This window comes from Piliocolobus tephrosceles, chromosome 13, assembly GCF_002776525.5.
Source record: "Piliocolobus tephrosceles isolate RC106 chromosome 13, ASM277652v3, whole genome shotgun sequence".
Taxonomy (NCBI): Eukaryota; Metazoa; Chordata; class Mammalia; order Primates; family Cercopithecidae; genus Piliocolobus; species Piliocolobus tephrosceles.
This window is the reverse complement of record NC_045446.1, coordinates 62,179,715-62,193,782: the sequence shown is the minus strand read 5'-3', so window position 1 is coordinate 62,193,782 and position 14,068 is coordinate 62,179,715. Positions and strand designations below refer to the sequence as shown.

Here is a 14,068-nt window from a genome sequence, read left to right as displayed (position 1 = left end):
ATTTGTGGTAAGAAAATACATGCTAAACCACCATGCAAATAGGGACCTGGCTGGAGCACCTCTCCTGGGGCTGGCTTTCTAGGGAACTGGAAGATAATTCACAGAGATCCCTTCCAACGCATCTATCCATCCCAAGCTCAGAATCAGGTCCAGAGAGGCCACAATGATGGGAAATAAATGAGGTGTTGAGTGACCACGAGGCAGAACAAGCCTTATGCCCCATGCTAAGGGCTAAAGTGCACTCCCTCAGCTAGCCCACCCAGTGGAGCTCTCCAGCCCCTCCCACCCCACCAACCTGCCCTCCACACACCATGCTCTCCTGCCTGGGCATTCTCCTCATTCCCTCCCACCACAGCCCCTGCCTAAGGAGGCCCCTCCCACCTGGGAGGCTTCCCCTTTCCTCCTCTCTGACTCGAACTCTGAAGCATCCTTCAAGACCCAGCTGAAGTCTCCCCTGCTCAAGGAAGCCTTTCTCAACATGTCCCTGTCCTCCTCCAAGGGTGTACTTCGTCCTTTGAGCACAGGGTACTGTCTCCTGGTCCTGTTTCTTTCGTAGTGCCCATCACCAAGATGGCCACACAACAGGCACGTGGTGAATGTCATGTCCTGGGCACACTACACCCTTTCAGGCCTCTGCACTTCTGCACATACTGTCCGCTCTTGACTAGAATATTCTTTCCTAACTCCTCTTGCAAGGTCTCATCTCCTGAGGAGCCTTCTCCACCTCCCCTCCCACACTGCTCTTCTCTTTTGAACATTACCACTTTTCTCTTTTTAGAACCTATCCCTGTTATACCATTCTTCATGTGAATTATAATTCCATTAGACCCAAGGAAACAAATCCATCTTATATAAACATTTGTTGAGTGACTACTTTGCTAGACACTGTGCAAGGTGCCGGGGAAATACACATGAATCACACAGAGATCTGGCCTAAAGGGCCAAATGACTTGCGTTAGTCTGGTACCCACACCATACCGGGTAGTTGAAGAGGACTAGGACTCAAATCGGATTCCTCTGTGAGTCCCCATTGGCAAGCACATACTAGCCCATAAGGAAGATTTGTGGAACAATGCAAGATCTTGACATTCTTGAGTTGTAGCTTCACCTCAGACAAGCTGCTTTACTTTCCTGAGCCTCAGGTTCCTCATCTGCTAAATGAAGGCAGAATTCCCAGGGCTGGGCTAAGGATAAGTGGAGACTATGAGTGGGAAAACCCTCTGGAGACCAACCATCCCTCCATATGTATGAAAGGTAGTGACTGTGACTGTGACATTCTCCTCTGTCCCCTACCAGGGCCAGCCATGCTCCTCAAGGCTTATGAAAGGAATGAGTAAGCAGCTCTTACTAGCACTGAATTCACACCACTCAAATCTGGCCCTTCCTGGATCCTCGAGAATTATCTGTATAGAGTCATGGTTTCCATCTTCAGCCTCTGGGCTCTGGATTTATTGATTTCTGTTGAGAAATCTCCATCCTGCCCCTGCTTTCCATTCCTAGGCCCTGGTTTGTATAAATCACAAATAAAGCAAATGTAAAAATCTAAGAATGGGAAGGGTTAAGCTAGGGGAATTCCTTCCAAGGACTCACATCAGAGCTGGCGACGTGGTTAGGCTATTACGTTAGAGAACATGGAAGCTTGTGAATGGGGAGACATTTACCTGGGGTCCCCAGGAAGTCAGCAATAAGACAAAGGTGAAACCCAAGATGCCCAGATCCCATCCCATCCATTCCATATAGGGCCACCAAAGACCTTCCCTATCTGGGTCCCCTATCATTCTTTCTCATCTCTCTCCACCCCACACATCTAGTTCTGCCCAGATTCTCAATGTTCTCCAAACATGCCCTTGAATGAAAGATGCCTCTTTGTGCACCCTCTTTTCCCACTTATCTACCAGTGGGCTTAACTCCTACTCATCCCTCAAGGCCCACTCAAATGTTTTCTTTTCTGGAACAAAAGCCTAAATTTAGTTTGTCCAGAACCCATTCATCTCCCCTCCTCTGTGTTCTCATGTATTCTCTACATACATTGATTTTAACAATTATTACCCTCCTCTATAATTGTCTATAATTGTCTTAGTACTCACTATACTCTATTTTTCTCTAGGGCAGGAATTATTTCTGCTTCTCCTCTGTCCCCAGGGCCTAGAAAGGTGTCTGGCACTCAGTTGGTACTCAGTAAATGTCACCAGCTAACCAGTCATCATGACTTACTGAGCCTGGCTGATGACCTTCAAAATAAACTCTGTTACTAGGTAATTTCCAGCAGGTGGAGTTATCGGGAAGGACAAGGCAAACGGTACCTGACGTAGGAATCCTGTAAGAAAAAGATGCTGGAGGAGAAACTGATGGAGACACAGGTCACAGGAGGAAGATGAGGAATCCAGGAGAAGGTCATGCTGGGCCCTGGGGACATAGTTACCATTCAGTCCCTGCCCTCAAGGAGCTCATGGTCTGCTGGGGAAATAAACAGAAGCACAATTTTGTACAGAATGAGGCTGTAGTAGACCATTTTCTCCTCCTAATACCCTTTCTTTGCATGGCTTCCAAGATACCATCAACTCATCCAGCTTTCTACTTATCTTTTTGGTCTTCCTTCTCCATCTGGTTTGTTGCTTTTCCTAGTTTCCTCAAATTCGGAATATTGGAGGACACTATTTTCCATTTACACTCACTCCCTTGGTGATCTCATCCAGTCTCATGACTTTAAACACCATCTATGTGCCAATGACTCCCAAATCCAGCCCAGATCTCTGCCCTGACCTGCAGATTTATATGCCTCCCTGCCACCTCAACATCTCTACTCTAATGGTCATCTCAGACTCAACACACTCAAACCTGAGCTCCCCGTCAAAAAAAAAAGAAATCCCTCCCTCATCACCTCCCCAGTCTTTCCCATCTCAAAACAGTGGCAACGCCAATCTTCTAGTTATTCAGCCCAAAAATCGTGGCTCTTTTCTTATTCTGGCATTCTACATCTGTTAGCAAACCTTGTAGTCTCTACCATTTAAATTTAGAATTCAACCACTTCTCATCCACTACCTCTGGATTTCATAATAGGCTCCCAACTGGTCTCCCTGCTTCTGCCATTGTTTCCCCTACGCCCAGTCTATTCTTTATAGAACAGCCAGAGTAACTCAGTTAAAATGTAAATCAGATTGTGTGGACCCTGTGCTCACAACCCTCCACTGACTCCCTAACTCCTCATGTCCTACCTATTACTTGCCCTAGAGGACACTATGCCCAAGCCATTCTAGGCCCTCTGCACTTCCATTCTCTCTCACTGAAATGCTCTTCCACAAATATCAGAAGGCTCTCTGTTCCTTCAGACTTTTACTCAAAAGTCACCTTCCCAGTGACTTTGGCCCCCCAATCAAAAATAAAACACCTCCCCTGCAAATATTTTATTCCCACTTCTCAGATTTTTCTCCTCAGTATTTACTGCAATCTTAAAACTACATATTTTATTTATCTATCTTCTTCATTGTTTACCTCTCTCAGAATGAAGGCTCTATGAAAAGAGGGACTTTTTTGGTCTGTTTTGTTTACTACTGTATACCCACTACTAAGAATAGTGACGGACATATACTAAGGCACTCAATAGGTATTTGTTGAACGAATGAAAAAGGTAGTCATTTCCAAGAGGCAAAGGGTACTCTTTAATGAAAAACTATAACAAACGGTGCTATTTGGCAATATAATCACATTCAATATGCACAGTACATGACCTCTTGAACAATTCTTATCCAATCTTCACATCAGCCCAGGATAGAAGGAAGGCTGGGCAGAGATTATGATTCTGGTTGACAAAGAAGCTGAGTTCAGAGAGCAAACGGACTTGCCAAAACTCACACATCTGGCCAGGACAGTACTGGAAATGTGGACGACTGCTGTCCCTGGAAGAGGCTGGTAAGTGATGGAGCTTAATAGGAATTGGGTTTGAAGGACCTCTGTTGCCAGAAAGCATGAGTATCTCTAAAGGGGAAGCTGAGTCAGAGATTACTGGAACTGAGGCATCAGCAAAGGAATGGGAGAGGTTACAAGGTTGACCTCTAAGGGGACTTGGCCCAGGTCTGAGGAGGGCAGCAGATTCCCCAAGCAACAGAATGCTGTGCCTGAGGCTGACTAGTCATTCAAGTCTGTACATAATCTCCAATGTGAAAATTCAACAGACAACCTTAAGAGAGATCACTGAGTCTACTGCATGTCTGCAGGGTTTGGCTTCCCTGGACTGTGAGGTCTTCCAGGGAAGCGACCATTTTTGTAGATGTATCTCCAGTTTCTAGCAAGGCCTGGAATATAGTAATATAGGAACTCAAATATTTTCGTTCAGAGCAAAAATAAAAAAGAATGAATGTGCTCAAACGGGAAACTGAAGCTGAGAGAGCACAGACAGGAGGGACATAACATTAACCAGCAATTCTGGAGTAGTAACAGATTAGTTTTCTGGATGCAGTAGGACAGACGGCCCTCTCACTAAGAGGTTGCTGTCAACTATTCTTCAGAAGGGGTTAACAAGCAAATGGTGCCTGGGAACAAAGGAGCAGGGGTTAAATGTAGCCATAGTAGTGGGGCCAGGATGGAGAGGCCGACTGGCTGAGACTCGAGGCGGGTCAGATAAGCAGGCACTGCACACTTTCTTCCGTTAACAATGTGACTAAGGTATGCAACGTCACATCCGGTTTAGCGGGCGGGAGCAGGGAACAAAAGGAGACGAAGGACGCATGCGTTTGGTGAGTCCCGGATTCTGGTGGGTTCTTCCGCTCAGGCTGAGTGAAGCGCTTCCGGGTCGCCGCCGGCTGCAGCCTCCCGGCGCGGTAAGTACAGAGACAAGGCTGCCGCCGTCTCCTTGCCCCTTAATTCCTTCTTCTCCCACAGAAATCCATTTCCTTTGACCCGACTCCCCAGGAGCTCCATATTGAGAGTCCTTAACCCTTAAAGAGCTCCAGTTCATTGGCCGCTTCCTCGAGACTAAGCCCCACCCCGTCACACAAGGTCCGTCATTCATTGGTGTCTCTTCCTGTCACCCAGCATTTCTTTCAGTTAATTGGCCCTAGCCAGGGCCCGCTTTTTTCGCGTTTAGCAACCCTATAAGGCCAAATTTCTGTCTTGAGTCCCGCCCTACTTTCTTTCTGTTGGTCAACTGCGTGGTCATTACTGTAATGAGTAAGGAATGGGCGGTGGCTTTGCGACAGTGGGTTGGGCTTTCCGAGCCGAGATCTCTGGCCTGTCAGAACTTCTTGGACATGAGGGTGTTTTCCTTCGTGCCTAATTACGCGGGTTGGAAATCTGAGATACAGGGAAGGGCAGCGGCTGGCCCTGGGTCGGTTAGATAAATTAGGACAGAAGCAGGACCAGGCATCAATTCTTTTCTCCTGCTCATCCCTTTCACGGAGGAGTTCTAAGCCCCGACTCACTGTATGACCTAAAGCCAGTCTCTGCCTGTCGCTGGGCCTCAGTTTGCCTGTCCTCAGTTTAATAAAGGTTATCTGGCACTCCTGGTCGGCTCCCTCAGCCGCTCAAAGCTGATTGTACCCTTATAATGTTAGTTCATCCATTCAATCTTACATCTACTTATTTATCCACTTATTCATGCCTCCTAGAATGTCTTACTAAGCCCTGCTTGCATATGCTACAATCCCCCCACCCCAACATTTGGCTGTGATTCTTGAGCGGTCGTTAGTGTCCTAAATTTCTGACACTGGGTGGGTGTGGTATGGGCCATCATAAAGGTGCAAAAAGCAGGTTTTAGTGTGTGGAGGAGGTAGGGATAATTTCAGTAGAACCCTGCTACCTCTAATTTTGTATAATTTCATAATGCCAGTCTGCATTCTGGATTCCTATTCCTACACTTGACTCCCATTCCCTTCCCTCCTTGAACACCCTGCAAACAGCTTTATTTATCCATTATTTACTTAATTATCAGAATAACTTTGACGGTGGTATAATTGTTATTATCCCCATTTTACAGATGAAGACACTGAGGCCCAGAGAGGTTAAGTGACTCAGCCAAGGTCAAACAGCTAGTAAGTGTTGGAGCCAGGACTCATAGCCAGGTCTATCTGATTCCTAGGGGGAGGGGCTGCTTTCCTGCTGTCTTCCACCCTATCCCTAAATCAGATTACAACCAAATTAAAAACGAAAACTAAGCAAAACACATTCACTTGACCCTTTCCCTCAGTCTAGGAGCCATGTCCACTTTGTTCCCCTCACTCTTCCCTCGTGTGACTGAGACACTGTGGTTTAATCTGGATCGACCCTGTGTGGAAGAGACAGAGCTGCAGCAGCAGGAACAGCAGCATCAGGCCTGGGTGAGTGAGCAGCTAGCACAGCACAGACAGAGACCCCAGCATAGACAGAGACCCCAGCACAGACAGAGACCCCCTTCAGTGGGCCATGACCCAGCCTTACTCCGGAAATATTTGCCCTCAGCTGGGAATAATCAGGCTGGGAGCCAGGGAGCCAAGGTTCTCATCTTGTCATACCCTAATTTACAGGGGTACCATGTGACTTCTGGGCCAGATTAGAGCCCAGGCTGCTGACACTCAGCCCAAGCTCTTTTTCCTAAAGCACAGGAAATAATTTTGACTATTGAGGATCTAGCAGATGACGCTTTCTAGGCTGGTAAGTCTCTCACTTCATCCTCACCATAATTATACGAAAAAACCAAGGCTCAGAGAGTTTAAGTATTTAGATCAAGTTCATAAATGGCAGATGACAAGAAAGGGATTGAATCTCCCTGAGAACTGGGAGGAAGCTTCTCCCCCACACGTGTGGCTCGTCTTCTGGGCAGAATGGGCCAGTCCCATGCCCCTGACCTGCCCTACTTGGGCTCTGGCCTTGTTCCTCTGTGCCTTTGCCCACAGCTCCAAAGCATCGCAGAGAAAGACAACAACCTGGTTCCTATTGGCAAGCCAGCCTCAGAGGTGAGTGGCTTTAGCAGGTGGGGCCTGTGTGGGGGCCACAGTGGACCGAGGCTCTGCTCTAATTCTGAATGTCCTGCCTCTGACCCAGAGCAGTTGTGGTTCTCAGATCTGGGTGAAGGGCAAAAACGGGAGATAGAAGGGGTGGGCATTGGGCCTAGCATTAAGGTCCTGCAGAACATGCACCAGCCTGCTAGACTCAAGGAGGGAGGGTTGGGGTGCGGCGTCATTCATTGGCCCTAGAGAGAGGTTCAAGTGGGTCAGTTCTTGAACTGGTCCATGCAGGCCTGTAGGGCTTACAGGCTCTGTCCTGCTCACCAGCACTATGATGACGAGGAAGAAGAGGATGATGAAGACGATGAGGATAGTGAAGAGGACTCAGAGGATGATGAGGACATGCAGGACATGGACGAGATGAATGACTACAATGAGTCGCCTGATGACGGAGAGGTCAATGAGGTAGGCAAGGGGTATGGGGGAGGGCCTCTCTTCCTGGGCCCCTGCCCCTGACCCAGTTGATGGCCAAAGGGTACAGAAACCCTGGATCCAGCCAGGGGCAGGATCTGGGGCTGAGGCTGGCTGAGGCCTCTCCCCACCCACACCCAGCCTCCTCTCCAGGTGGACATGGAAGGCAACGAACAGGATCAGGACCAGTGGATGATCTAGGTAGACAAGGCAGGGTGGCCTCAGAGAGATTCCAAGCCAGCCCAAACTACCCTGCATCCCAACCCCCAACCCCTGCCCACAGAACCAGCTGATGGCCCCCGTGCCTGAAAGTGCCCTTGGGCACCTCCTCAGCTGCTGCCAGGATCTGGTCTCCTTGGCCCCTCCCAGGCCATCGGTCTGCACTTGAAATCCCCAGGGCCTGAGCCCCACTCCACCTTCCTGGCCAGTACCTCACCCCTTGATTGCCAGGTCTGGTCTCTTTCTAAGTTTCTTTAATAAAGACAAAGGAATGATTTTCCCCCCATGTCTATTCCCTATTTGTTGGTGGGGCCCAGAGGAGTCCAGCGTCTTCCTTTGGGCTTTGGGGAGAGGGCACTCAAGGGACATCAGCCACACCTAATTGGCTAAGTGGGCCAGGGTTAGGGAAGGCCAGGGCATGCCTGGCCCTGGGTCCAGGGTTCTGTGCCATTTTCTCTGGCCCAGCTTGCATCCAGCTATTCCTGCAGGGCCTCTAACTCACTGTCTGCCACTTCCTCTGATTCCACCCAGAATGGCATGGGCTGAGGATGGGAGGCTTTCTGAGGCCGAGAACTGGGAGGTCCCTGGAGCTCTCCCATCCAGCTTCCTTCATGTTAAGAGAGAAGATTAAATCTCAGAGCAAGGCGGGGATTCCCTTGGAGTCACTCAGCAAATCAGTGACAGAGATGGGTCGGGAGCTCAGAAAGAATGCTGTCAGTCCATGGTTCTCCCTGGAAAGAGGGGGCCTAGTGAAACCAAGCAGCCTGATAGAACTTGACACTTGAGGTCAGTGTAGAGGCTGAAAGGGGTCAGAGGTGGGAAGAGAGACTCCCTAGCCCTGAGCCCAGCATGTGTCAAGGCCCCAAACAGGAAAGGGAGCAGATTCTGAGGTCCCTGCTTGGGTGGGGGTGGGGGTGGGTGTGGGCATCAGTAAGTACCCCTGGGCCTGGACCTCAGCCTGGTCCAGCATAGGTGAGCTGAGCTATGCCATCCTTGATAGCAGGGAAGTCTGGAAGGCCAGTGTGGTGGAGGCGGCAACGGTAGCGGCCACAGCTCTTAGCATACTGCAAGAAGCGGGGTGCACCAGGGAAGAGCACATGGTCAGCCAGCACAGTGGCACCTGCTGGCAGTAGGGCATGGGCCTCCAGCAGCTGCAGGTCCCTCAGGTAACATCGTGGCCGGTGTATCAGGAGCACCAGGTCTGCCCGACTCAGCTGATACTGGGTGCGTAGGCACGGGATCACCTTCTCTGAGCTACCCACGATGAGCTCCACCTGTGAGGATAGGGGAAGCTGGAGGTGAGGGTGGGGGGAATTGTTCTCCCAGTGAATACCCCACCAGGATCTGGCTTACTTCATGCCAGGTCCTGGCTTAGCTCCCCATGAGTGTTCTCACATTTCCTCTGACCTCAGAACCTAAGAAGTCAGGATCAGTATTGTGATTTCCATTCTGCCTGTAAAGAAGCTGAGGTTCAGAGGATGCATGCTTTGCTAAAGGTCACATAGCTAACAAGAGGCAGAGTAAGAGCTGGACCCAAATTTGCTGGGTTCCACAGGCCTTCCTCTTAGCTGTTTCTTTTGTCATCCGGCAGAAAATAATGTGCAGATGACTTGGGACAGGAGGGCAGGAGCTCACACACCATCCAGCATCACAGTCCCCAGAGTGGAGGTGCTTCCTTCTCCTTAGATGGGAGTCCCTCACAAGGGATGTCTGGCTAGGGCAAGGCCTGGGGTGACAGAAATCTGGGGTGGGGAGATGGGAGACTGACCATGTGCTCATCAAAGCCGGCCAGGCGGATGAGTTTTTCAGCCACTGTTGCTGTGCGTGGGTCTCGCTCCACAGTAAGAAGGCGACCCCCAGGGGGCAGGGCTTGGGCAATAAGCAGGGTAGAGTATCCACAGTAGGTTCCCAATTCCAGCACACAGGCAGGGGCCTTCTCCTCCACCAGCCGCATCAGGATCTGACCTATGTGGGGAGATGGCTGTTGCAGAAGACATGGGAGACGAATGCAGGGCCCCTGATAGAAAGATATCTCAAATGCTCACCTGCCTCACTGCAGCTCCCAACCAGCTGGGGTCTCATCTGTCTCTTGTACCATAGCCCCAACTGCCCTCCTGGTCCCCGTCTCCTACAGTGTAGTCTTCACACCAGCCCTGGAATCTTTCCAACCAATCTGACCTTATTACTCCTTGGCTCCCGTGAGCTGAAGGCCTTTGGGATTGAACTTGGGATCCTCAGCCTGGCATTCAGGACCTTGGACCTGATCCTATTCTACTTCCCAGGTTCATCTCTCAGTACTTCCGACCTGTGGCCTGTATCACAGCCATCCCAAAGAACTGTACCCAGCATCCATCATGCTGTCTCATTCCTACATGCCACATGTGTATATGTGGCTGGCTTTGCCCTTCCCACCCCCATCTCCATCTGCCTGGCCAACTCAAAACTTCCAGATTCAGTTCAAATGTTGCTCTTTCTCTATGAGGTCCCAGACAGAAACAACCACCCTATCTTTGAGATTTATGAACGGTCTCTGTTAGAATTTGTAGTTTCATTCCCCTTTTACTGCTCATTGAATAGATTTCTGATCTTGGAATTGGACGAACTTCTATTTATTTATTTATTTATGAGACCGGGTCTTGCTGTGTTGCCCAGGCTGGAGTGCAGTAGCGTAATCATGGCTCACTGCAACCTTGACCACCCAGGCTCAGGCAATCCTCCCACCTCAGCTTGCCTAGTAGCTGGGACCACAGTTACTCACCACCACACCCGGCTAATTTTTAAATTTTTTGTAGAAACAGGGGTCTCGCTTTGTTGCCCATGCTAGTCTCGAACTCCTGGGCTCAAGTGATCCTCCTGCCTCGGTCTCCCAAAGTGCTGGGATTACAGGCACGAGACACCATGCCCAGCCAGTGAATTTCTGAATTTCTTTTCTTTTTTTTTTTTTTTTGAGACAAGGTCTTGCTCTGTCACCCATGCTGGAGAGTGCAGTGGCACAATCATGGCTCACTGCAGCCTCAGCTTCCTGGGCTCAAGCAGTCCTCCCACCTCAGCCTCCAAAGTAGCTGGGACCACAGGTGTGTGCCACCATGCCCAGGTAATTTTTGCATTTTTTGTAGAGATGGGTTTTTGCCATGTTGCCCAAGCCAGTCTCAAACTCCTGAGCTCAGGCAATCTGCCCACCTCGGCCTCTCAAAGTGCTGGGATTACAGGCGCGAACCACCACACAGCCGAATTTCTTAAATAAGACCCTAAAAGCACTTATGCTGGGATTGAGATAAATCCAGGCAGACAGCTACCCTAAATGGTATGTGGAAGCCTCATGGTGGAGAAGAAAAATGTAGAGACAGATAATTACAAAGCTATGGGTTATCTGCTGAGATGGTTATTCCACTGTGTATTATGCTTCCTTTGAGGCCAGCATTTATGGCTCGTTCATCTCTGTGGCCTCTACCCCCCTCCCTGTTACCTAGCACATTCCTAATACAAAAGAGGTGACAATAAGTGTTTGCTGAATAAATGACTTAGTCCAAGCTCCTCATTTCCAGATGAGAAAAAAAAAGAGGCCCTAAAAGAGGATCAAGAACCTGCCCTATTCACCCAGTAAAGCAGCAACAGATCCCAAATATTCCTTCACTGCCTTGGGGGTACCTCTTGGAGCAGAAGGCTAGGGAACACTGACCTTTGACAGGCCCCATATGGCTCAAGTACTCGTAGTGGCTGCTCCAGTGGTCCAGGGTGGTGAGGATGTGACCGGGGTCACCAGGCAGGGCATGGGTGAGCACGTAGCTGAAGGCCCGCTCCTCGATCCGCAGCCCTGACAGGCAGTCTCGGAGGCTTCGCAGCAAGACCGTGCCCACCAGCAATCGGAAGTAGTGCCGGTACCGCACCAGCAATGTTACCACCAGTGGCAGGAAGGCCAGTGCAATGGCAGGGGACATGGTCCCTACCTGGGTCCTGGGGTGGAGGGAGGGAAACCCACACCCACAATTTGCCTATTTGTGTAGCCTTTGCCAGTAGCAATTATCCTTAGGTTTTACAAACCATGGCTCAGAAAGGCTAAGTCTTTTGTCCAGAGTCACACAGCAGAACTGGGATTTGAATCCAGGTTAGTATGATTTCAAGCCTGTGTACTTTCAAGGACTCCATACTGTCTACTTTCAGCACCCAGCCCCAAATCACCTCTTCCCAGTCCCAACCCCTGGTTCCATCTTAACATCGTTTTCCTGACTTGTTTCTCTTTATCCCTGACATCACCCCTTCTTCAGGACCCCTTTCACTAGTTCCCCTCTGGGGTATCTTCCCCCACCCCTACCCTCTGCCTGCCTAGACTCCTGTGACCACTGCTGTGTAGCAAAAGAGCATAGGTTTGCAGTCAAAAACACCTTCACCATCACTGCCCTGCCTCAGTAAAAGGCAATCAAAATACTCCATAGGGTGTTAGGGTGAGATGTCCTCTTTCCCACCCCAGGACTCTCCCTCCGCCTGCTCTTCCCTGCGGATAGGAGGAGTCTTTGATTCTGTAATAATTCTCCAGCCCTATCTCCTCTCCGCTGTATTCCCCTCTTCTCCTGTGCTGTCTCAGAATTCTCTTCACAAATGTGTACATACACACAACACACAGCACACATTTTCCCTCTACTCAGCTCTTCTCTCCAGAGGCCTATGGGGAATGGGCCTCTCCTCCCATGTCCTGGGCCATTCTCTTCCTCACCCAGATCTGACCTCCTTGCAGGCCTTCTTGCAAGGCCCCTGGTGGTGGCGGGGAGTAAAAATGAAAGAGTGTATGGATGGGTGTGAATAGGTGAGTGATGCTGTGGGCTTGAACTGGTGTACTTGGGAACCCACAATCCAGGGCCCTGCTTACCTGGGCTGGAGGCTCCTGCTTAGGCAAGACCAGAGCACAGGACAGGTTGAGGGAGTCCAGGGCCTGCTGTGGGGTATAACTCTGAGGCAGGAAGCTGGACTGGCTTTCAATTATTCATGCTGAGGTGGCTGCTGTCACCTGAGACCTGCAGTTCAAGTTACCAGCCCCAGGGATGAGCTTAAGCTGCCTCCTACACTTCAGGAACCTCAAAAGATTTACAGAACCTCAGGGTCTTGATTTGAGGGGTTATAAGAGGTACGAGATCTGGCGACTTCTCTGATTCCTTGGATCAGAAGATGGGGCATGGGGTGAGCCAAGGTGATGGGGTGACTGTAATGTACTCATTGATATGCAAGTTTTCTGTAAGCAAGGCCATGCCTTGGGCCACAGGTAAGAGTCAGAACCTGTCATTGTGCTCCAGGAACTCCCAAGTTTGGTAGGTGAGACTGACCCAGGAACATAGAATATAGTGTGATCACTATTGGATGTTCCACGACTACAGGGACTTTGGCTGTTTTGTGAACTGATGCATATCCAGATATAACAGTGTGTGGCACATAGTAGACGCTCAGCAAATATTTGTTAATAAATGCATGAATTAACACTGGATGAGGATTACTGGACATGTCCAGAGAATGGGGTCAGAGAAGGTAATCAGGAGGACATTGTACTGAGTCTCGAAGACAGTAGGCAGACCAGGCTGCATGTGCAAAGTCCAGTTGATCAATCAGGAAACATCATTTCTCTACGTCCAGTGAAACACATTGCTCACCCCTCCACCCACCCCCCCACCCCTCACCTCAGAACATGCAGTTGGAGAGAGGTGTCAGGCTCTGCATGACTTTGATATGTCAGATGGGTAATGTGCCAAAACAAGATTTGAGGGTGGGCGCATTTCACACATGCGGGTGAACACCCAATCACACGCGCATGAACAACAAATGGATCACTATACAATTTTGGACGGACTTGGACCTGTGTTCAGGGCCCAAGGGAAGACATGGGGGAGGGGGGACGTTTAGGAAAAGAGAACTGATGGTCAGCTTTGTGCGTTAGATTTACTATGGGTGCTGTAAAAAAAAAGGCAGAATTAAAGATAAAAGCCTGAAGGCAGAGAGGTCAGTGAGGTGACTTCTATCTCCTCCACCAGCATTTATCTCCGCTCCGCGTCAGCATGTGAAGGTAGTATAAGGTCCCTTCTTCTTGTAAGTCGCAGATCCCCAGCCCAGGTGCAGAATACACCCTCTGTGTATTCACCCCCAGCCCAGCTGGGCGATACACCCTCTGTTCCCCGACTGGGTACCGGTCATCTGGATCCTGTGTGTGTGCACCCAGGCTGTACGATCTAGGAGCGTCAGGCCTGGATCCCACTCGCCCCTCGCATGGCATTTAGAAGAGTGAATCACGAGGGCATACAAGGGCATTTGGTACGAGTTCGCTCAATGGTCCAGAAAAGTGGCCTAGTGGCCACGGGAACGCATAACACAATTCATGACGGACACTACTGCCAGTTTAGAGACTGGAAAGATGAAGTCATGTGATCCGCCCCTCCCTTTCCTCGCTTCACTTGCCTGCGTGTCCGGTTACGCCTTCCCAT

The 14,068-nt window shown here is 49.9% G+C and overlaps 2 protein-coding genes and 1 pseudogene across 4 annotated transcripts; 1 reads left to right on the top strand and 2 right to left on the bottom strand.

Moving 5' to 3' along the window:
• Positions 1 to 4,687: 4,687 nt before the first annotated feature.
• ANAPC15 (anaphase promoting complex subunit 15) lies at positions 4,688 to 7,893 on the top strand. 3 transcript variants are annotated; one of them, XM_023209562.2, is made up of 6 exons: positions 4,688 to 4,817; positions 5,972 to 6,026; positions 6,182 to 6,311; positions 6,867 to 6,926; positions 7,245 to 7,382; positions 7,542 to 7,893. In XM_023209562.2, exons 3-6 carry the CDS (start codon positions 6,192 to 6,194, stop codon positions 7,587 to 7,589), a joined length of 366 nt encoding a protein of 121 aa, XP_023065330.1. In that variant the 5' UTR covers positions 4,688 to 4,817; positions 5,972 to 6,026; positions 6,182 to 6,191; the 3' UTR covers positions 7,590 to 7,893. The 3 variants fall into 3 exon arrangements, with proteins under 3 accessions (XP_023065330.1, XP_023065329.1, XP_023065331.1); XM_023209561.2 differs by having other exon boundaries at positions 7,530 to 7,893; XM_023209563.2 differs by lacking the exon at positions 5,972 to 6,026 and having other exon boundaries at positions 4,700 to 4,817.
• A 667-nt stretch (positions 7,894 to 8,560) lies between these two features.
• Positions 8,561 to 11,560, bottom strand: LOC111540905 (transmembrane O-methyltransferase). The gene is made up of 3 exons (XM_023209567.1): positions 11,287 to 11,560; positions 9,376 to 9,572; positions 8,561 to 8,881 (listed from the first exon to the last, which is right to left on the bottom strand). Exons 1-3 carry the CDS (start codon positions 11,543 to 11,545, stop codon positions 8,561 to 8,563), a joined length of 777 nt encoding a protein of 258 aa, XP_023065335.1. The 5' UTR covers positions 11,546 to 11,560.
• A 1,760-nt stretch (positions 11,561 to 13,320) lies between these two features.
• LOC111541021 lies at positions 13,321 to 13,418 on the bottom strand (annotated as a pseudogene).
• Positions 13,419 to 14,068: the final 650 nt, after the last annotated feature.

What these genes read in the sequence shown, in the direction of transcription:
- ANAPC15 (XM_023209561.2), top strand. Translation starts at nt 6,192, where the DNA reads ATGTCCACTTTGTTCCCCTCACTCTTCCCTCGTGTGACTGAGACACTG. An exon ending in AACAGCAGCATCAGGCCTGG is followed by an intron (nt 6,312 to 6,866) that starts GTGAGTGAGCAG and finishes CTTTGCCCACAG; the next exon opens with CTCCAAAGCATCGCAGAGAA. An exon ending in TTGGCAAGCCAGCCTCAGAG is followed by an intron (nt 6,927 to 7,244) that starts GTGAGTGGCTTT and finishes CCTGCTCACCAG; the next exon opens with CACTATGATGACGAGGAAGA.
- LOC111540905 (XM_023209567.1), bottom strand. Translation starts at nt 11,545, where the DNA reads ATGTCCCCTGCCATTGCACTGGCCTTCCTGCCACTGGTGGTAACATTG. An exon ending in CCATATGGGGCCTGTCAAAG is followed by an intron (nt 9,573 to 11,286) that starts GTCAGTGTTCCC and finishes CTCCCCACATAG; the next exon opens with GTCAGATCCTGATGCGGCTG. An exon ending in CCGGCTTTGATGAGCACATG is followed by an intron (nt 8,882 to 9,375) that starts GTCAGTCTCCCA and finishes CTATCCTCACAG; the next exon opens with GTGGAGCTCATCGTGGGTAG.